The following is a 22,598-nucleotide window of genomic DNA, read 5'->3' as shown; positions in this document are numbered from 1 at the left end:
GTTAAAATAAACTACACAAAAAAAATTATAGTAATCAAAACAAGAAAAAAAAATAATTTTAAAGAATTATTAATATAAAAATCATTACATTATCAACCAATTAAAAACCCCTTTAAATGTGACCTTTAAGTAACTAGCGTTTTACTTCATATATTACACGATAAATATTTACTTATATAAAATTAGAATTCATAAATATCTTTGAATGTATAAACTATATTTTATATTTATTAGTTAATAATTTAAATTGTGATAAAACGACACAACACATCTTGCTCACAAAATCTTACAATTCCCCTACTATTTAGTTTCTCAATGATATGATATGCTATATTCTCAAAATGTAAGCTAAAAAAAGCAAGAAACATGACTTAATATCAATCAAATCAAACAGAAAACGATGGTAAAGGTGAAGTAAAACGTTTGTAATTGTCAGTATAACACAAACTGTATGAACAGAAACCTTTTACAAGGCTAGTTTAGTTGGTTGGGAAGCTGCCTAGACATATCTTTATTGTATACTTAGGAGGGATAATTCCCAGCTAGTTCGCAGCTTTTCTTCAACACAATGCATAGGCAACATTCCACTCCTTAGTTCGTCAAAAAGAGTATAAGCCTTTTAGAATTTACAAAGAAGAAAGCAAGGCCATCGAGAGTGTAGCTGCTAATATTGTACCCTCTCCTCATTGAAATGCAGGCTCTCAATACCCCTAAGAGTTGTCTCCAAATTCTTTGTGTTCGATGCGTTTCTGCCCGAGGATGTTCGGTTGTGCTCAGATGAGACGATAGCTGAATTTCTCTGAGGACCAGAGATTTTACGAAGTGTTCCCTGACTTGAATCCAGAGTCACGGGACGAGAGGACTCGGTCTCACTGCTGGCAACTACATCACGGCTGCCTGCAACAGCACCTCGCCTTGCAGATCCACTTGACCGGAAGAAATTAGAACCTGACAACTGCATAAACCATGCACACAAATTCATAAGTAACATGAAAACTACTTGCAATATAAACAGATAAACTTTTATAACCTCAACCAGTAAGATATATCAAACGCGATTAGAATTTTGAACTAACAATTAAGGCAATCACAAAAAAAAAAATTCATGAACACATACTACATAGTACATAAGGTCTATATTCTGTTTAATTTTTTATTTTTATTTTTGCTGAGAATTACAAGCACTGGGTAAATATATTCTCCCCACAAAACTCTGCATACAGGCCTGAAGAAGTTAAGTCCAGATAATAATAAATACTTATATTACCTATTTATTTCATGCTTCTTCGGTACATTATCACAAGTAATACAGAAAATACTTTGTAGTCAAGGTTACCAATAACGGATAATGGTCTATGGCAGTAAGAAAAAATCTGCAACAAACATGACGGATGGCATGGCAACTTATGACAGCCGCCATGGCCGACAAAAATAATATATATATATATATATATATTAAAAACAAAACCAAAAATAAAAAAACAGACTTTTAGGATGCATAATTTTAATGTTGGGTGATTACTGCTTAACATTGTGCTATAAGTGAAACAGAATTGGGAACAACATTATAGGTTTAATATAGAAAACAACATAACAAAACATGATAATGAAATTCTAAAATACAGATAAGTAAATTCCAGAATTTTGACACAGAACAAAAGCATTGAACAGATGAAGAATAAGAACAGTCACACAGAATAAGAGAGAGAGAGAAAAAAAGAGAGGGAGAGAGAGAAAGAGATGATGAACATCTGAAGAAATGAAAAAGAGATGAAAAAACAAAGAAACAAAAAGAAATGGAAGGAAGAAGAAAAAACAAACAAAAAACAAAAAGAACTCTTATGGGTCGCCGGATTTGTTTGCCAGAAAACTTTCAGGAGCTAAGGCCGCCATGGTAAAGAAAAAGAAGGCTCACTGTAGTTGTTTATTAGCAACTTAGGAGCTTCACAAGAGAAAAGATAAGAAAAAAAGGATGAGGGGGACTCCTGCCATCAGCGCCAGGAAGCCATCGCCATGGCGGATATAGCGGATGCTGCTATATAGCGGGAAATAACGAATAGCAAATGGCGGAGGGGTTCAAAAATGCCACGTTATACCTTTCTGACGGCAGCACCAAAACGGTTATTTGATAACATTGTTTGTAATCCAGACATTACCAAAAGAAAAAAAAGATGAAACAAAACATAACTTCATAATTTTTTTCTCTTGGATAAATGATAAATAGTTCGTGTTTTTTTACTTCTAAAACAATCCCATGTTCCTGATAAATATTAACTCCCTTGATAAAATAGTTCAACAGGTATAATAATGTGGATTTAAGAATTCTTAAAATTAATGCATAAAGAAACCGTCATCCTTAAACTTTCTACAATAAATGAATAAATACACTGACATCATAGAACAGGTAAAAACCAATTCAAAATGCACGCACCATAGCATCTTTAGATCCAGTTGAGTCATATGCAACTGGGGCTTTTTGTCTAGATAAGATTCCATCATTAGCAATAGGTCCAGAGTTTCTCCTACGAGTAGGATCTGATGTAGACCAATTAATATACCTAGCAGCGTCTCCACCTACATAAAAGTTTCCCCATTAAAAAAATGCAAGGGTCATATATTAAGAAAACATGAAGAGAATGAGTAAAATGACCAACTATAAAGGACAAAAAACTTAGTAGAATAACAGATTATTGAATGGAATGACACCACACTCTAATAGTCTGTCCATGAACATCTCAATCAAGGTAAGGTAATAATGAGAGATCCGAGATGTGAAGCAAAAAGAAAGATTATACCTAACTGTGCATCAGTAATTGCAGCCAGTGGTGGCATAACTGCACTTGGTCCGGCAGAAGAACCCTGCAAGTATCACTTCCACTGAATAACCTAATCTCAACAATCAATCAACTAACACAATGAGATAGCAAGTTATCACTTACAATAGCACGAGCAGGGGCAGTGGCACTTTGAGATTGCTGATATTTCAAAATGGTCCAATCAAAGACATAATCAAACTGGAATCCTGGTGCAAGAAGTCAACGACATAAAAAAAAAAAGGTAAATAGAAACATAGATATCCGGTCCTTCAAATATTTTTATCAAGTGTTTAATACATCCCAAAATAAAATATAAATAGAAGAACAAGGCTCAAACCTTCACGAATGAAAAGGTCACGTAAAAGTCTTTTCAAATAAGCATAATCTGGTTTGTCATCAAACCTCAGTGACCGACAGTAATGGAAGTATGAAGCAAATTCTGAGGGATAGCCACGGCAGAGAGACTAACAAAAAAGCAATCCGCAATCAGATATAATTTTAAAAACAAAATACGGACATATATGATATGAAACAAGACACTATTTCATCACACCTCAATAGAAGTAGAAACTTTCTTCTCACTAATCTTCTCATACTTCTGCTTCTTAGTACCAGCTTTCAATCCCTGCCAAGGAAGACTGCAGAACTACCAAATAAGAAAATAGCAGCTGATAAAAATATATAATAAGTTAAAAAACACAGGAAAGAAACTAATTACCTTCCTCTTAAAAAGTACATAAGAACGTATCCAAGTGACTCTAAATCATCCCTACGGCTTTGCTCTATCAAAACATGAAAATGACATTTTCAGGTCCAAATCAAGGGTCTTCAACAAAGAAGTAAGAGCATTGATCAAGAGATACATAAGAGCATACCAATTCCAAGATGTGTATTCATACTAGCATACCTAGCAGTTCCTGTCAAATTCTTGTTCTCTCTGCAAAAGATTAGAAGGAAGTCAAATTTACAGCAAATCATGGGAGCACAGAATAACAACTGAGAGAGACAAAAATCAAGTGCCACCTTAATCTTTAAATAAATAATTTGAAAGACAATGTAATTTGATAATATAAAAAAAAATGGAGGTTAATTACAAATCAGTGCAGAGAAACTACTCAAGCAACTGGTGTAAGTAACATTAACAAGTCATGATTGATTGAAGAAACATATATTCACAAATTACAAGGGCATAAATTGTCATTAATATTTGGAACACAAAAGCAGAGAAGGTTCCCGTGCAAGCCAAATTAGTTTCACATCTTTCAATGATGCCAGTTTTGAAGCTGCTATTCTTTTACAATAAAACTACCACACTATATAGTAAGTTACTCGCATAAATAAATAATTTACAAATTACAACTTTATAACACCCAGACCCAGATATAGGATTTGCCATAATAATAGATGCTGGTCCTGATTCCTAAAAGTTGAAACCAGTTTGAAGTTCAACTGTACAACCATGGTGCATAAAATCAGACAAAAGTAGAGATGTCATAAAAGTACCTGTAAGGAATATGCTGATGTGTAGTGGTGTCTCTATATTTCTTAGCAAGGCCAAAGTCAATGATATACACCTAAAAAAGAGGCAAATTTGAAAAGGATACAACAAATATAGGAGATGATAGAAATAAAAAATTGAGAAAGCAACAATTAACCACATACTTGATTTGCACGCCTCCCTAAACCCATGAGGAAGTTGTCTGGCTTGATGTCCCGATGTAAAAATGATTTGGAGTGAACATACTCAACTCGGTTTATCTGCAAACAGTTCAAGACATTCAAAGAAAATTAGTGAAAGAAAATATGAAGGAATTGAGAAGGATAATGTGGGAAAACCCACCATCTGATCTGCAAGCATAAGAACAGTTTTGAGAGACAATTTCCGACTACAGAAATTGAACAAATCCTCAAGACTAGGGCCAAGCAAATCCATCACAAGCACATTGTACTCTCCTTCAACACCATACCATTTCACATTTGGAATCCCATCTGCCAAATAAAAAAGCCAAACCAAAAACATTTGAGATGACAGAGTAACACAAAATCAACAATAAATAAAGATTTCCAAAAGCCACAAATTCACCGAGATGAGAGACAGAGATATTACTTCCTCCTTGAAGTATTTTATACAGCTTTGATTCATACAACAATTGAGGATGCTTGGTTTTGACACTTTCCTGAATCAAAACGAAAATAAGACAACAAAACATCCAATTAAACACCTCCAACCTAACACTCAATAATTTCAACTTTGCAGCAGAAAAAAACACAACTTCAACCGCCAAGCACTTGGCAAAAATCAACCAACGAACTGAGTATCAGAAACCAAACTTACAGCACAGCAAAGGATATTCAATTCAATATTTCATATCCCCAATTTCAACTCTAGAACTATTTCTTACTATTCACTCTTTCAATTTCAAAGCCACTGAAAACATTCCAATTCTCCTAACTTTAGCAACTGTTTAAATTTTCTCAGCAACCAAACAGGAGTAACAAAAAAAAAAGGTTAAACATTTTTTCTTCAAATTAGGGTAGGTCGTAGGACCGAACACTCACAAGCTTAATCGCAACCTCTTCATTTGTCTGAATATTAGTTCCTGCAACAACATAAACAAAATAAATAAACCAAATCAAAGAAATAAGAAAAATTCGCGGTAAATATGCAAAAAGCGTAAAGCAAGTGGAAGCAGAACGCACCGAGATAGATCTCCCCGAAAGATCCGCTACCAATCTTCCGACCGAGACGGAACTTGTTCCCAACTCGAGGTTCCATTCGACCAAAACCCTAGGAAATTGAAATTGGGAATTGGAAAAGCGAACACTGACTTGAACAACGACTTCAATTAGGTCATCGTAGAAGAAGAGGGCAAAATTGAGAAACGGGGAAAGGCAGAGGGCAAAATTGGAAAATAAGAAACGGATAAAAGAAAACGGAGACGACGAAGAGGGGACAGAGAGAGAGAGAGAGAGAGAGAGAATTATCGTTGTCTGTCACACGCTCACTGACCCTCCTCGCGCTTTCGTTCATCAACCTACCATCTTTTTTGTTTTTGTTCTCAAAGTTGAAACGACGTTGTTTTGTCCTTTAATTATTTATCTTCCTCTTCTGATTTACGGAATATATTATTACTGTTCATCCTTCCGGTTTCTTCTCATTCAAGTTTCAAAGTTAAAAAGATTTTTAACATACCAAAAAACTCCTCATTTTCAAGATTTTTTTTATTAGCTACTTTTTCTGTTTTGGAAAAGTAACCGTAAAAATTGAGGGAAAAAAAATTCGAATGCGTAGAATTTTCGCTATGCTGGCATATAATTATTTAATGTTATCATGGGGATCTTGCACAATTGATCTCCCACAATTTCGCTTTCAGACTGTGTTCCCACCAGCAGAAAATAAGAAGCCTTTCATGATACAATTTTCGCTATGCTGACATTTTGAATGCCTAAACAAAATTTTGCGTCGTGCGAATTTTAATTCGATCACGACTTCTTAAATTATAGAAATAAATACGTACATAATACTGTCAATATGCAAAGAATTTGAATAGTATAATAAATAAAGAATGGATTTCATCCTATGGGGAAGAAAAATTGGGAACTAGAAGTTCTAAACAAATAAAACTATATAAAAACCCCTAGCCCAAGAAAAGAAAAATAGTAATACAACTTAGGTGTTTCATTTCTTCAAGGTCAATTGAATCATAACCATGTGGTAAGAGAATTACACACTGACACTCTTCTACGTAAATATGTTACATACAGCAGTTTCCATACTTTTTTCCGTAGTGAATGGGACTTTAATTCACCCCATTTAGTCAAAACCATATACGCAACCCTAAGAATACCCAAAACTGTTAAATTATGTATAGTGTCACGATGGGGCTGAAATAGCAAAGGAAGATTGCTTTTTCTGCAGCTTTCCCTTCAGTTGTCTGATCTTTGCTTCCACTCTTGCCGTGAAACCAATCTTGGTATCCTGTCTGGCTTTAGAGCGCTCCCGTGTCCACATGTGTTGATCTTCAATGTCCTTCTTGTAGTACTTGATTTCTTGGATGATGTGATGATCCATGGGGTTGAAACATCTTTGGAAGGATATGTGGGCAAAGTAAGGAAGATTGCATGTTACTGTGACTAAAAGGGTTGCTGTCCAATAAATAGGGGCAGGACCAAGCCCTTCAACCAGTATTTGGTAGGCAGTCTTGGAATATGTTGGAGACATCATTCCATACAACAAGAGGAAGACGTACCAAGTGGTTATGCTTCCCCATACAAACAGGTGCTGAATCCATGTAAAGTGGCTCATTGTAAGCGCAATCTGACAGTTGACAGCCCAGATGATGCAAGTGAACATGGTGGTCCCAACAGCAGCCATGTCGGCTGTCTGGCCGTCGGAACGGAATGATTGGTCATAGAAGATGGTGACGATAAGGAAGAAGATGATGAGAGAGGCATAGAGACCATTGCCCATCCATCCCAATATTCTGTACCAGTCAAAGAACAAATTCTTGGGTCCTTGTTGATACAGTGCTGGAAACTGCAAAGGACAGCAGCCCACAGCTCATCAATAATAGGTAGGATTATTCTAACATGGATGAAACACATTGAAGACAGACATTTCAAGAGAACGAACCTGTAAACAAACTTCTGATGGAACATCTTGTTCAAAAACACCGAGGGAAATAACGGGTAATGATGTCAAAACAACATTGAACAAAATCATGTACCAGTCGTCATAAACCGACTGACCAGAGAAGCCTGTGAAGGCCTCAAAATAGAATATGGTGAGGCCAAATGCAATATTCTTGTAGAAGAAATAACATATCTGCATGCATAACTGAACAGTTTAGAAAAGAAATACATGAATGAATTCATAATAAAAGGCAAGGCACCCAATGTGTGAGAATAATGATTAAGATGATTATTAATGAATTACCATTTGTGCAATCCTCTTGTAACACCAATGTCCATGGACAACCAGAAGCCTCTCTAAAAATCGAAACTGGGCAATCGCAAAGTCACTAGCCATCACAGCCTGTAAGGAAGTTGCGGGCTTCAGTCTACAACTAGCAGAAATTTCAATCGCGAAGTACAGAAAAACATAATGTGCATTTTGTTAACTTGCAGGTATGAAAATGACAATTAACAAGTGTACATGGGCCAATTTACCGAACTATATTTTATATAAGACTAATGATGTAAACATTAGAATGGAATTAGACAATGTGGCCAATTCAAAAAATGTCTTCTATGCATTACAGCAGGAATAAATTGGTAAACTTAAATATTGATTAGTTTGACAATCACTATGTCAGCCCCATATTCAGAAGTCGGAACAAAAAATTGCCAGAGAGAACAAAGCTAGTATTATATATACATTTAACTTAACATATAATAATGAATGACTAAAATTAATTAACAATGAACAGCAGAAAGTTTGCAACGCATTCGTGTGACATTGAAAATTTTAGCTTTTCAATATGATCAGAATTCAAAAATAACTATGAACATGTTTGGATACAAGTTTAAAAGCGTTTTTAAAAACTTATCTACTGAAAAATACTCTTTATTTCTGACAGAATAACTTTAAAAGAGCTTCTAGCTTGTATACAAACAGATTCTATTCATATTAAAATGAATAAAAGAACTACGAAAATAGCAGAATGCTAAGTAAGTTTCACATGAAGTGTCACATTTTCTTCATTTTATCATAGAAGAAATTAGCTGCAAATAATTATTAGCTAAGTGTGTGACATTTTCCTCATTTTATAGAAGAAATTACCCTGCAAATAATTACTGACAATGCAGAGAGAAGTTCACTTCTCTACTACATTGAATAAGCACTAATCACACATGGCTAATAGAAAGGCTTGACAATAAGCCTGGTCCACAATCTAGCTTGAAAATGGAGCCAAAACATGCAAATACAAACATTAGAGGTTCTCTCTCTCTAACCCATGTTATTTTTTAAAATATTAAAACTAAATAAAACTATAATTTGGTCTTGTATCTGAAACATAACAGATATGGCATTGCACTTAGCAATATTAAAGGTTAAAAAGCAAACCATCATTCACAGTGAAAGTTTTATATGACATCATTATGCTTAAAGAGCCAGTCATGTACGCCACTGACCTGCATACCTTCAACCCCACTGATTCCAACACCAATATCTGCTGCTTGAATCATGCCAACATCATTTGCACCATCACCTATTGCTAGAGTAGTCTTCCCAGTACCTTGTTTCACTAACCTTGTTACCTGATACCATAAAACAGCACACAATTTTATTGCGCACAGTTGATATGTTGACAGAGATTAGAAAAATACTACCTAGAAGTAATGCAATGATTAAAGTGCACAACTGAACTCATGGATCAATCAGAATTTAACCAGATCTAATTTTTCCTATCTAGCTAAGATGGATCCATGTGAGTAGTTATGCACACATTTATCTCATAGAGGAGCCCAACAATAAACTGCAGAATATTAGAATAAAACCTCAATATCACAACTGAAAAATGCAAAAGGTCTTACCAATGCCTTTTGCTTGGGAGACACACGACAGCAGATGACAGATGCACAATCAACAGCCAATCCCAAAAATTGGTGCTTCAGATCATCTTCTAAAGCATATGTCAGAGTTTTCCCATCAATAATTAATGCAAATGCAGCATGAGGATCCTTCTCCAGTTTGATCGATTGGGAACCATTGGTGATTTGATTTGAAATGTTGTCCTTGATGGCCTGGGGTGTTGAACAAAAGAACTAGGCCTAACATCAGATGAAACTCAAGTCCATAAAGCAAACTCCTTTACTCTTTCTCAATGAAAAAATGGTACCTGTTTGACATCAGTGGCTACAGAGTCCGAAACTGGAGTAGTTATACAGATCTGCTTCATGCCTTGTCGAAGCAAACTGCAAGCAAACCTGTACCGCAGAAAAAAAATAGTTTCATCATATATACCTTTAACAGAGGCATTTTCAAACAAATTAACCCCTAATTATTTAGAACAGAAATGAAACAGTTTCATGAGGTTAAATGATTTGTGGTAAACAGACCCAATGTTGATTGCAGTTTCCATCTTGTCCCCTGTCAACACCCATATCTTGAGACCAGCTTGAGCAAGTTTATCAATGCATTGGGGCACCTGCAAAGAACAAAAAATTGAATTTGGTCGAATATTTAAAGTAGAAAAAAACAGCAACATATATTGACTATAAAGAATGATAATGCCCACCCCTTTCTGCAGTTTGTCTTCCACAGCAGTAGCCCCAACAAGAATCAACTCTTTTTCCATCATATCTGATACCCGCTCAAGCACCGCATCTCTGTCAGCCCCAACAGATGATTTGGCTTTCTGAAATTCATTGTTCCAAGCAGAGTACTCTTGCTCATCAAGCTGTCTATAAGCCAGGGCTAGTGTTCTCAAACCAGCTTCTCCATATTCATTTAAATGTCTGGTTGTAGCTTCCAAATACATCTTTCCATTTTTAGACATGCGATCAAATATAATACTGCATAACAAGCAATAAAATAATGGATGTCAAAAGTATAAAGAGAGGTGATGAAAATATCACTCTGAAAACATTCATGTGGATGTGGGCGTGGGTGTGTTTTAGCAGAATTCTTTCTTCAAAAACAGGAAATGGTGGTGATTATTTTGTAATTTCAGTTTCCTTTATTCTACGGTATATTTTGAGATAAAGGTCCTATTGGTCATTACATGCATTCAGCTGTCATTAGGAAAGAATAACTGATTCTGCAATCTCACCTGTCAGCCCCTTTGCACATAAGAAAAGTACTGCCCTCTTCATCACGTACAATCACAGACATCCGCTTTCTTTTACTAGTGAAATCCAGCAGATTCAAAAGTTTGTACTCTCTGTAGAATTCGCCCAAAAGTACATAAATAGAGGATACAGTGTTTGAAAAAAGAAAATTGATGCAGGCTGACGTTTGGGGGGAGGGGGAGTAGATGAACATAAGAGTTTCCATGAATGCTTACCTTTCAACCACTTGCCCAGAAGCAGAAAATTTTTCACGTATGAAAATGCTTGACTGAGTCCTTCTACAGAACTCAAAGCCAAATTCTCTTGCTGCTACAAGAAAAGCCCCTTCATCAGGTGACTCCGCTTCATATGTATAAACACCAGTCTCCTCATTCAGCTCAGGAATGGCAGTGTGGCAAACTGCTAATATTCGGAAGAACATCAAAAGGTCATCAGCATTGGGCTCTTTCAACCAATTACAATTCATGAGGCGGTCATCTTCAAAACCAAACCCCTTTATGGTATGCTTTTGATCCTCATCTCCTTTGGAAGTAACAACAGTCTCCAGTTCAATTTCTTCAGATCTTGTACCATTATCCCATGAAACTTGCGATTTAGTATTAGGCATAGGGAAATTGGAGAGATCTGAATCCGCATCATCAATATCAGAAGCCATCTGCTTTGCTGCAGCAAGTTCAACATCGCTGGAACGCACACCATATGCAGTACCGGCAATGGAGCACTTCAAAAAGTCCATCTGATTACAAGTCAGGGTTCCAGTTTTATCTGACAGGATAGTATCTACCTGACCCAACTCTTCATTCAAATTAGATGTCCGTGCATCAGCTGGAGTCCCAGTTTCTTCATCATACATTTGAATATCTTGGTTGATGAAGGTTGCCTGTAAAACCTTTACAACCTCGATGGAAACATAAAGTGAGATGGGTATCAAATATCCATAAAGAATGAGCGCAGTAATCAGATGACTCATTCCAGCCACTCCAATCTTATTGGGATCATACTGGTATTCAATAATGTCAGGCCGTAAGTACCACCACTGCGGGGTTTGGTACTTAGTCTTGATGATAAAGCCTATGGAACTAATAACAGATATCAAAATAAGGACAGTGAAGAGGGTGTATATGATATAATCCATCTTCTTTTCTATTGTGCTCCGTTTAGAAGGAGATTTTGTGGAATTCTGCATGACTTTGCTGTCATGACCAGTGAAAATGACCACCCCATAGATGTAATCAGTGTTCCTGAGCTTAGAATCTCGGAGAAGAATTTGACTAGGATCAAGAGGATAAATCTGGCGCTCATACTCAAGATTTCCAACAAATGTATAAAGATTGGGGTTTGGGTCTTCACAACGTATTATTCCAGAGAAATCTTTAAAAACTTCATCATTATCTAGAGTCAAGGTAGACTCCAAAGATCTTTTCACCTTCAAGTTGGTCTCACCATCTAAATTCATAGTCTCCACATAGCATATCCCATCCTCATAACTCGAGGACAAGAGAAGCAAATCAGCTGGAAAAAACTGATCCTTATTCACTTTCACCACATCCCCAACCATAATGTTCTGCCACGACCTGGGACCAAAAACGCCATCACCCTTATGGCGATTAACCTTCCGGCGATTAATTTTAACATCCTGAACGAACCTTCGTGAATCTTCCAATGCCTCCTTTGCCATGCTAAGCCCCACAACAAATGCCAATGGAGCAATCATGCTCAGTGGGCTGAAAGGCGAAATTGGCGAGGCTGACAGACACGCAGCCAAAAGGAAGTATATATTAGCAACCCTACGAAACTGTTCAAAGAGTGCCTTGGGGAAAAACGTGATAACATTGTACTTGGTGGTGGATATATCATTCTTGCAGTAATATAGAGGCTTCTTTTCATGGAGTTGAGGCTGGTTGCAATGCACAGTTCGCGTGAACCCGGGACCTTGAAGTGGATGAGGTGGTTCCTCAATGGTAGAAGGCTTAAGGCAACCAAATGTGTAAAGATTGCTCCTCCGGAGCCTTGCCCTTATCCTCCCCCGTGTCATTTGACCAAAATTCAGCTCAGCGTAGAGTAGTTATATTTAACTTAACACATACCCACTAACAAAGAAACCCAAATCTTTGAAACCATCAAACTGCCCCTTGTCCTCAATTTGTTCTCCTAAAACCTACCAACACATATAAAAATGATTCAGCTGAGCACATACATAAACACTCTCATCATTTGACAGTTAAACATACTATTATAAATCAAGAGTGCAAATAACTTAATCAGACAAATCTAAATTCATGCAAACATCAAAATGTGAAACCAAAAAATGATAAGAAAAAAAAAAACAAAAAACAAAAAAACGAAAGCATTCCAGATGAAATTCAAATTCCTGGGATTCCCAGACATCATAATTTTTTCTTTTTAAAAGAGAATCTAAAAATTAAGACAACGATAATAAAGAAAACAAAGAAAACTCAACACGGACCACCGAGATCCTGCGATACAGTCTTTCCTTTCCCACCAGAATTCAAATCGAGGAGCTATATAGAAAATGCAACGTTATGTAAGAAATGAAAAAAAACACGCCTTTGACGCTTATTTATTTTTATTAAAAACTCCATTAATAATAAGAATGATCCAGCTAGAGGCGTAACTGATTACAATGAATAATGCCAGCGAATTGAAGATTCAGTGCAACCAAAACAAATCCACCAAATTGAATAGAAAAATAATTTCCAACTTTCCACAAAACAAAGCAGTTAAAAAAAAAAAAAAAAAAGAGACGCACCGAACGGGAGGGGCCCGTTCATGTTGCGGAAGGAACGTAGCAATGCGGCAAAATGGGGAAAGGGAGAAAGGGAAGAAGAGGGAGCAGAGGTGTTGTTGCAGATCGAGGAAGGAGACAAAATGAAGAGAGAGAGAGAATCGTGAAAGAAATCGAAAGAGGAGAGAGAAAGAGAGAGAGGGTTTTAGTTTTAGGAGAAAAGAAAGAGAAAGAGTAAGAGAAAGAGAGAGAGAGTCACACACACTCTCTTTTCTTTCTTTTTCCCTCCTCCGATGCCAGCGATTTCCGGGCCCTCTCTCAAGTCTCAACACATTTATATTTTCCCCTTTTTTAATATCGCAGCTATTTTCGCTCCCAACTTTTTTGGCCATTTGTTACAAGAGTTTACCTTCTCATTTTTTTTTTTCTAAATCGTGGTCCGAATAATTAAAATAATAATTTTTTAAATTATTATAATTATTTGGACGAAGATTTGGAAAAAAAAAATGAGAGCTGAATCTTTACTCTTGTTACAAATAGAATCAAATGGAACCTTAAAACTGTGGTTCAGTAGTAGGAGTTGATCCATGTTTATGTAATATCAAGAATTTGAATTCTATCTTATGAATGCAGCCACGTTAAATTTTTAGATCAATTATTCTATCTTTTAAGATATCTCTTTAGTAATAAAAAAAATTACCGATTAGGCCGTGGATAGTAGATACTTCAGGAAAAAAAAAAAAAAAATGGGATAGCAATTAATTGTGATGACGTGGGTGGGAAGGTGAATTATGATTATGAAGCAGCACCTTGTCCTACGTGGCGCCCCCTCAACTCAGACATGAGGCTCCCACCTTTTTCTTTCTCTGACACTGCCACGTACCTTCGTACTGTTGTCATGGAACAAATTTAGCTGTTATCTACATGCATCTATGTATTAATTACTTACTGCTACTTTTCTTAGTATAAAGTAACAAAATAAAAAACTTTTCTCCCGAGCCAATCGTACATGCTGGATCTGTTTTAATTAATTTCATGTAAACTTGTAAAGTATAATATTGAATTGAAACTGGCAGTATTTTTACTTTTTACATTTAACCTTTTTCTTCTGTCATGCTTATCATAATAGATGTCCAACTTGAAGGTATGTGTCCAAAAAAAAGAGAGAAATGGTAAATATGTGAAGGTTAATTTATAAATTATAAAGTGATAATTCAGCATCAGGATAAAATTTTCACGTCTAATAGAAGTAATTCTTATATTATTGTTGTCAATATAATATTGTGATGTTATTAAGTTGAATCGTATATTTAAATGGAAATATGTTGGACCGAAAATGATTTTGCTTAAATAAGTTTAATTTGTTTTAAAATAACGTAAAAGTTTAAGCATGGGCTAATACATGTGATAGGTTTTTTAGGGTTAACATATTTTTAAAAAAGCTAGTCAGTTGATAAGTGATGGAACAATGTTAAACTTGGATGATAGACTACAAAAATTACAATTTCATATAATCTTTTATTTATATATATATATAAAGAGATTTATTTATTTTAAAAATAAATTTTGATTAATTTATTTTACTCAATAACTCATATTTTATATCAAATTTTAATAATTTAATCACTAAATTCAAAATGATAAAGTCTGCAAACTTTTAAAAATTGTAAAAATTATATTATACTTTGTTATATAAATTTAAATTAATATATAATATATTTTTATAATTTTCCATCAATTTGAATTAATAAAATGAAGTATTAAATAGTTTTTAATTTTTAAATAAAATTATAGATTTAATCTATGCGTTAAAGACGTTTAATTTAACTATTAAATTGTTAAAATTTGATGTAAAATATGAATTATTGAGTAAATTAAGTTTATTAAGACTTCCTCTCTCTCTCTTTATATATATATATATATATATATATATATATATATATATATATATATAATTTCTTATATCTACGTAATGTGACACATAAAACTCACTAATTCGCTTTGTATTTTTAAAGTGTCAAGTAAATTACATAGTATTTGATTGGAAGAAAATGGAGAGGATGAAAGAAGTTTTTCAAACTTTTATTGTGTGACTCAATTTATAGGAGAGAATGGGAGGAATGGAGGGGGACGACCTCATTTAAGTTTAGCTCTCCTCCAATATTAGTAGGATTTGGTGGAAAAACGAGAAAATTTAAAATATTTTGAGTTTATTATATAAAATATTCTTACATTTTATTAGATTAAACATTTATCATTAAGTTAAAAGTTAGAGAGTTATCATTTTTTATTTAAACATAATAAGTCAAATATCATATGTTGATTGTGACTTAACTTACCTAAGTCTCTATCGTACAACAATTAATGTTAATATAAAAAAACTCAATAAGCACATATTTTTTTAATTTAAAATTATAAAAATAAAAATGTAAATTAATATCTCTAACTCTTCTTCTTTCCTTACTTTTCTTCTCTCCATTTAAATCTCCTTCATATTCTTATTTAAATCAAACATACACTTAAAAAAATTTAAAAATAAATCGCATATTATCAAAAGTCTCCACTTAACAATTTCAATATAACTCAATAAAAACATCCATATTTTAATAAAATAATTTAAAACGATCTCATTTTTAAAATTTATAATTTCGTTTCACTTTGATCAATCAACTGCCATAGTTAATTTTAAAGAGCATTTAAAAAGATACAGAAATTTATAAGTTAGTTTAATTAGTTTATAGATAGTATTATCAAAGTAAATTTATTTGATATGGCACCTTATTTTACAATCTTATCATTTATTTTTTATAAGTTATAAGTTTTTAGTTTTTTTTATTTGGTAATTTATTTAAAATTATTTGTTTCTTTAATTTAGAAATTCTTTTATTTACCTTGTCATTTTTACAATTTCATTATATATAATATTATATTTATTAACTAGTTTATAAATTAATATTATTTAATACTTCTGATCCAACAATTAATTTAAAAATTTCTAATTTATAATTTTATAACTTTTGGGGTATCTTATAAATTAAGTTTTAAGGAAATGAAGAAGGGGCCACGATTTGACGTGGACACAACAAAATTGTTGTTACTTGTTGGATCTGGACAAGTCGTACTTTAAAAAAATGTGCTGTTGGAATTCGATTTGAAATTTGAAAATATTTGTAGATTACGTTGTGGTAGGTACGTAGTACAAGACAGAACAGGTTACAGGGACATCATTTATAATGTCTTATTTTTTATAAGAAAATTATCGATCAGAAAAACGTTAAAGAAAAAACCACAAAATAAAAAAAAAAATTTATATGGGTGACTAGGACCCACTCAAGGTCAGAAACACCATGCTCTGCCACGTGACATGCATTCCACATTGCAACTCAGATTAACTTGTAATAAAACTCCTTTAGCTCACAAAATTATCTAATATCATTTGCAGTCATAAAAAATAGTTTAAATTTTAAAATACTTATTATAAAAATCAACAATATTAACCTATATAATATATTGTGACTAAGGTATAAAACTATTTTATAATGTGAAAACATATATAACCTATATTATATACCTATTTTATCACATAATAGATAACATATATATATATATATAATATGATAAGTCCCATCCATTTTATTAAAGTAGCGTGTTGTTTAAGGATATAGGAAGGAAGAGGGTGTGAACTAGTTTAATTATAATGAAATATCCAAAGTTTGAGATCCAAAAAAGCACAAAGGATGCGAATTGAATTCACTTTAATTTGTCTGCCAATAAGAAACGGAGAAAAGAAGAGTGATGGGAATGATCAATCGTTGTATATTTGTACTCCACCACTTTTGTTAACTTAACCAAAGAATACGATTTATGATGGAGACTCGTATTAATCTTTTTTGAAAAAAGTTGGTTAGTTTGTGGGAATGATCTAATAACATGATAATGGTAGCAACTAGCAAGAGTAAGCTAACGATACATTCTTTTTTATTTTGTAAAATTCTATTATTATATAAATTTCACGTGGGCTTATTAAAAATGATAAGTTACTATATTCTTTTATGAGATTTACATAAATTTTATTTAATAAATAAATAAATAAATATATATATATATATATATATATATCAAATAATCTTTTACCACTCCTGCTCGCGAAGGCTACCAATTGTTAAAACTCTTTAATGTATTTTTAAATTAATTTATTTCTATTAATTTTCTTTACATATAAATTATATTAATTTTTTTTATGAAAATATTTTTTGGAGTCTATCCATAAGATAAAAAAAAATAAAAGGTAAGAGCTCACGCCTAGCCCTACTCTGATTGAAGGACTCTATCTAACTCATATCCAACGTCACTCAACGTATGCTTGATGTCAGGCACCACACCTCTAAGGTTCATCATCACCAAGTTAGCGAATTCTTGAGTTTTCACGCTCGACACCAATCATTCCACATTCAACGTGACTAAGTCAAAGAACTCCCCACTAATCTATGCAAGCGCTACAATCTCACGCTCAACGTGATTAGGGCAAATAGCTCCTTAACTTGATGCGATGCTCGTTTATGCTCATAGCATATTCATCAAAAGGCTCAAATCTTGAAATCAAACCAACCCAAATGAAATGAAATCCAACAAGCAACACATGTACATCATAGACATCACCAAAATAACTCATGCAACCAACAAAATATAATAATCATTTGAATCACTCGATAACAACTTCAAGAACACTTCTTCAACTGCACTTAGATTCACAATTTTCATCACTCTAATCATACAACAATGAATCTAGACAATATGAATAACATTTATACATCACAATTCAAATCACAAAGCTTTCCTTATCTCTTGTTGATCCAAACCAAGAAAAGGAGAAGGAAAGAGGAAAAAATAGGAACCGTCCGCATGATCTCGACTTAGATCTTCAATTTCACAAGCTTGGATCTTCCATCTTAGTTAAGTGGATTTAACTACAAGAAAGACGAAAAGGAAGATTTCAGTAGAAGACAAGGAAAGAAGGAGATTTGGCCTTAGAAAACTTCTCTCTAGATTTTCTTAAAACATATGTTTACGAAGCACAAATCTTAAATAAACATTTATATATCCTTCCTTAAGTTGTATCAATTTAACTTTATTTGAGATTATCTCAATGATAACTTAGCTCTTCAAAGTCATTTAACCTTAAAACTCTAAAATAATAGTTTAAATAACAATTTGACAATTTAATCATATATCAAATATCATTAAATTTCAACATCTAAAATACATAGTATTACTCCTTAAACTATAAGTAATTAAAATTTTGAAAAACAAAGTTTAATCCTATAATCATTTTCCAATAAGTTTTTTTTTTCTTCTTAAAAATGTTATCTCCAAATTTTAACATTTTTTGCTTTCAGCGCCACACACATACCCTCCCCCCTAATCAAACAAAACTAATTATTTTAAAATTACTTTTCAATTAACTTACTATAACAAAATCAAATTCTAGTTATAATTAATTTAATAAAATAATAATAATGAATTATATATAAGTAGTATTAAAAAAAGTGAATTATGAAAAATACGTGTATCTGGCACGACACGAATCGACAGGACAAGGTTGTGTATGCATGCAAGTTTGTAACTTGGTTAATAAGGAATCAAGGTAGCAAAGTATCGCGTTTCCCACTACCAATAATTATAAAAGTGAATTCTCCCGTAACTTTTGTGGGTCATGTGTCCACATCCCACACATCTCTCTCATATTTAATTTTCCAACAATTTTAACTTATCAAATGCTCTTATATATGTAACATGGCATTGGCATTTGAGTGGATCAAAAAGAAGGGGCAAAAACAAACACAACAAGCAACCGTGTTCCGTTTTTTACTTTAACAAATTATATAACTTTTTTTTTATAAATCTTTTATAGAAACTTTGATTTTTGAATTGATAAGATTTAACTTGTATGTTAGTAGGGTTGTATCAATTTTTACTTTTCTCTCCTAAAAAAAATCTTTTTCTTTTACGCAAAGATAAAAAAAAAACACAAATAAGTCAACACTATAAAGAAATATAAAAAAGTCAAACAAAATTTATTTGACGTAATTTGATCATTCATGTTTATGTTTACAAAGATCTCCTTTATTTCAAAATGTATTATATATATGTTCTTGAAAACCTTTCTTTCAAGTTTCATAGGTGAAACTTGAAAATCGTCCCCTCACAAGTTTTGCGGATGAAATTTGAAAATCTCTTCTTCACAAAATTTGCGGATGAAACTTAAAAACCCTCAATACAAGTTTTATGGTGAAACTTGTTTAACTCTTTTTTCATATGATTCTTTCTCTTATTTAAGGCATTGTCCCCCTTTCTATAGGTTAGATGGTTTTTCTCATCAAAAGAATTTATATTTATTGACCTAACATTCTAATCTTAAAAAAGGAAACAAATTTCTAAAATAAATATGTAATATCCTAAATTTGTGATACAACATTCCCAATTTTATCTTATATATATATATATATATATATATATATATATATCTTAAATTGTTTAAATTTCAAAATTTTAATTAAATAATTATATATGAAAAATAAAAATAAAAATTAAAAAAAAAATCCACTGCAATAAATGCACGGATAACTCAGCAGTTCATAAACCTTATCTCAATTGATTTCAAATGATTCTATATTATCCATAAGAAACCAAAAGAAACAAATGGTAGTGAAACTAAGTTAATTGGAATCAATTTACCATTAGATAGCAACTAAGTAATCATTACCTCTCATGCTATAAACAGGCTTCATATGCAGTAAAATTGGGGACACAAGTTACGGTAGGAGAAAAAGAGAGAAGGAAGAGAGCGAAGTGAGCAGAAAGAGAATAGTAAAATTTTTACACAACTAACTCTTGATAAGTCTACATTCTAAGGTAAGGGGGAGGATAATTTTATCTCTTTAAAATTTTATATACTACTATTTTATTTATTTATGTTATTTTTTATGTATAATTATTTAGTGGGTGTCTCTAACTGTTAGAATAGTGGATTAAGCCTAACTCAACCCTACAAAACCGGCTTGTAAGGTAAGAGTTGCTTTCCACTTATATATTATTCAATTGCCTAATCTCTAGTCGATGTGGGACTTGGGTTTTTCCCAATACACCCCCTCACGTCCAACACTATTGAGCTTGGTACGTGAATAAATGGTGGGTGGCCCTTTTTAATGATCTAGGATTGGTGGGACTTGAGTTTTTCCTAATACACCCCCCTCATGCCTGTGAGGCATGCATCAATGGTGGGTGGCCCATTTTTAAAGTGGATCTAAATGGCTCTGATACCAAGTTAGAATAGTGGATTTAAATGACTCTGATACTATGTTAGAATAGTGGATTAAGCCTAACTCAACCCTACAAAACCGGCTTGTAAGGTGAGGGTTGCTTTCCACTTATATACTATTCAATTGCCTAATCTCTAGTCGATGTGGGACTTGGGTTTTTCTCAATACTAACCTCATTTATTTGCTTAACCTATGATTATTTTTACTCATAATAATTAATAAGATATTCATATTTTATATTGTTTAATTATTCTATAATGATTATCAATTTCATTTATATGATTGATACTCTTAATATATTCTTGTTACATAAATATATTTATTGTAAATATATTTTATAATCAACTATAATATAGTTTTGTTAAAGTCTCTTTGACTTGTATTATTATTATTTCTTCATGTATTTATAAAGATAAATATTATTCTATGGTCATAGAAGATAAAGTTTAAATTATTTGTAGCTGGAGGTTTGATCTTGGGGATTTAAATGAGTAAGGGCTTATGGTGAAATATCCTGGTTGATATTATGATAATGCTCATTTATCCTGATTAGTCACTATTAAAATAATTCAAATTTTATTATAACAATAAAAAAAATTAATTTTTATGTTGATTATAGACAATCTTGTTCTTTATTTAATTAATTGTATTTATTTGATAATTGTTCTCACTCCTTATTTTTTTTATGTAAAATTACATATATCATAAAATAGATGGATCTACCGACCATTCTAGGTCTTTTTACGGTAGTTATCACTGTCGTTTTTCCTGGGAGTAATTGGACTGTAGACGCGGTCTCCAAATCAGTCACGTTCCAAGGCATAGGACTATCTTCATTCATTTTCTTTCCCAATCAAGAAAATCCCACTATTATAGATGGACCCATTATAGTGACTTTCTTTTTACCACCAGCAAATCATGCAAATCCTATTGTAAACTTATTTCCACCACCAATGTAAATACTATCGTAGTAGTAGTAGAAAAAAAAATAGTATGTAAGGCATATACTCTAAATAATAGTAGAATAATATGTAATGTAAATATTAGAAATAATAATGTAAGATACAAGTAGTTTATAATTACGTATATTATTGCAAATATTTTAAGGTCATTATAAGTTAATTATGTGTATGTGAGTTTGAAAATTTTATTTTATTACGTATAATATTAGTAATAACTTACTTGTGTTCTCAATCTATAAATATATATAAATTATATGTAAATATATATACGTATAAAATTGGGATTAATATTTATACCATTAGACGTTACAAAATACAATATTTTTAATTCTAAACAATATACAAATAATATTGATCGAAACACCCCATATTAAAAAGAAGAAGAAGAAGAACAAATATTCGATTAGGTTATCTCTCTTGGACTCTTGGATCTTGCAAATAGTAGGAGCAAACCAACAAAGATATGGGCCATTTTTGTTTGCCTAAATTACATTGAGACTCATGATATATACACCTCCTATTTTTTATAAGTACGTCTCATTTAAAAAATAAATTTCTAAAATATCCTTAATTTTTATAAATTTTTTATTTCTTAATTTTACACCTTTAACATTTAATTTAGCATTTTCTTTCTTCTTTTTCACACACTTTCTTTCCTCCTCTTTTCAATTTTCACATGCACCTCCTTACCTTTCCTCCATTCCCTTACCTTTCCTCCACCTCCATCTATTTCAATGGATAGTTTTAATTCTTTTACTCTTTTCATCCCTCATTTTTCAGTTTTCTTACTATTATCTTCTTCGTCCCCTCTTTTAATTTTCACATGCATCCGGAACATAGAACTAGTTTTTGACAATATTATAGACACGTGTGACTTTCTCAACGGTGTCGAAAATACCAAGTCAAATGTGTATTTTTTCTTCAAGCACTTCTCCACAAAACATAATATCAAATAATTTTA

At 32.6% G+C, this 22,598-nt stretch overlaps 2 protein-coding genes across 6 annotated transcripts; both read right to left on the bottom strand.

Moving 5' to 3' along the window:
• Positions 1 to 404: 404 nt before the first annotated feature.
• On the bottom strand, positions 405 to 5,872 carry LOC109802094 (casein kinase 1-like protein 2). Its single transcript, XM_020363308.3, has 14 exons — positions 5,517 to 5,872; positions 5,376 to 5,416; positions 4,924 to 4,993; positions 4,657 to 4,805; positions 4,479 to 4,574; positions 4,320 to 4,390; positions 3,692 to 3,753; positions 3,535 to 3,598; positions 3,370 to 3,454; positions 3,154 to 3,280; positions 2,940 to 3,022; positions 2,796 to 2,859; positions 2,432 to 2,574; positions 405 to 955 (listed from the first exon to the last, which is right to left on the bottom strand). Exons 1-14 carry the CDS (start codon positions 5,590 to 5,592, stop codon positions 665 to 667), a joined length of 1,422 nt encoding a protein of 473 aa, XP_020218897.1. The 5' UTR covers positions 5,593 to 5,872; the 3' UTR covers positions 405 to 664.
• A 477-nt stretch (positions 5,873 to 6,349) lies between these two features.
• Positions 6,350 to 13,679, bottom strand: LOC109802608 (putative phospholipid-transporting ATPase 4). 5 transcript variants are annotated; one of them, XM_083074789.1, is made up of 11 exons: positions 13,381 to 13,679; positions 10,826 to 12,768; positions 10,592 to 10,702; positions 10,058 to 10,334; positions 9,879 to 9,967; positions 9,659 to 9,746; positions 9,354 to 9,584; positions 8,952 to 9,077; positions 7,753 to 7,851; positions 7,450 to 7,653; positions 6,350 to 7,353 (listed from the first exon to the last, which is right to left on the bottom strand). In XM_083074789.1, exons 2-11 carry the CDS (start codon positions 12,643 to 12,645, stop codon positions 6,691 to 6,693), a joined length of 3,708 nt encoding a protein of 1,235 aa, XP_082930915.1. In that variant the 5' UTR covers positions 12,646 to 12,768; positions 13,381 to 13,679; the 3' UTR covers positions 6,350 to 6,690. The 5 variants fall into 5 exon arrangements, with proteins under 5 accessions (XP_082930915.1, XP_082930917.1, XP_082930918.1 ...); XM_083074791.1 differs by having other exon boundaries at positions 7,450 to 7,641; XM_083074792.1 differs by having other exon boundaries at positions 9,354 to 9,563.
• Between the last annotated feature and the right edge of the window lie 8,919 nt (positions 13,680 to 22,598).

This window comes from Cajanus cajan, chromosome 5, assembly GCF_000230855.2.
Source record: "Cajanus cajan strain Asha chromosome 5, NIPB_CcT2T_4, whole genome shotgun sequence".
NCBI lineage: Eukaryota > Viridiplantae > Streptophyta > Magnoliopsida > Fabales > Fabaceae > Cajanus > Cajanus cajan.
Note: the sequence above shows the minus strand (reverse complement) of the source record. Positions and strands in the feature narration are given on the sequence as shown.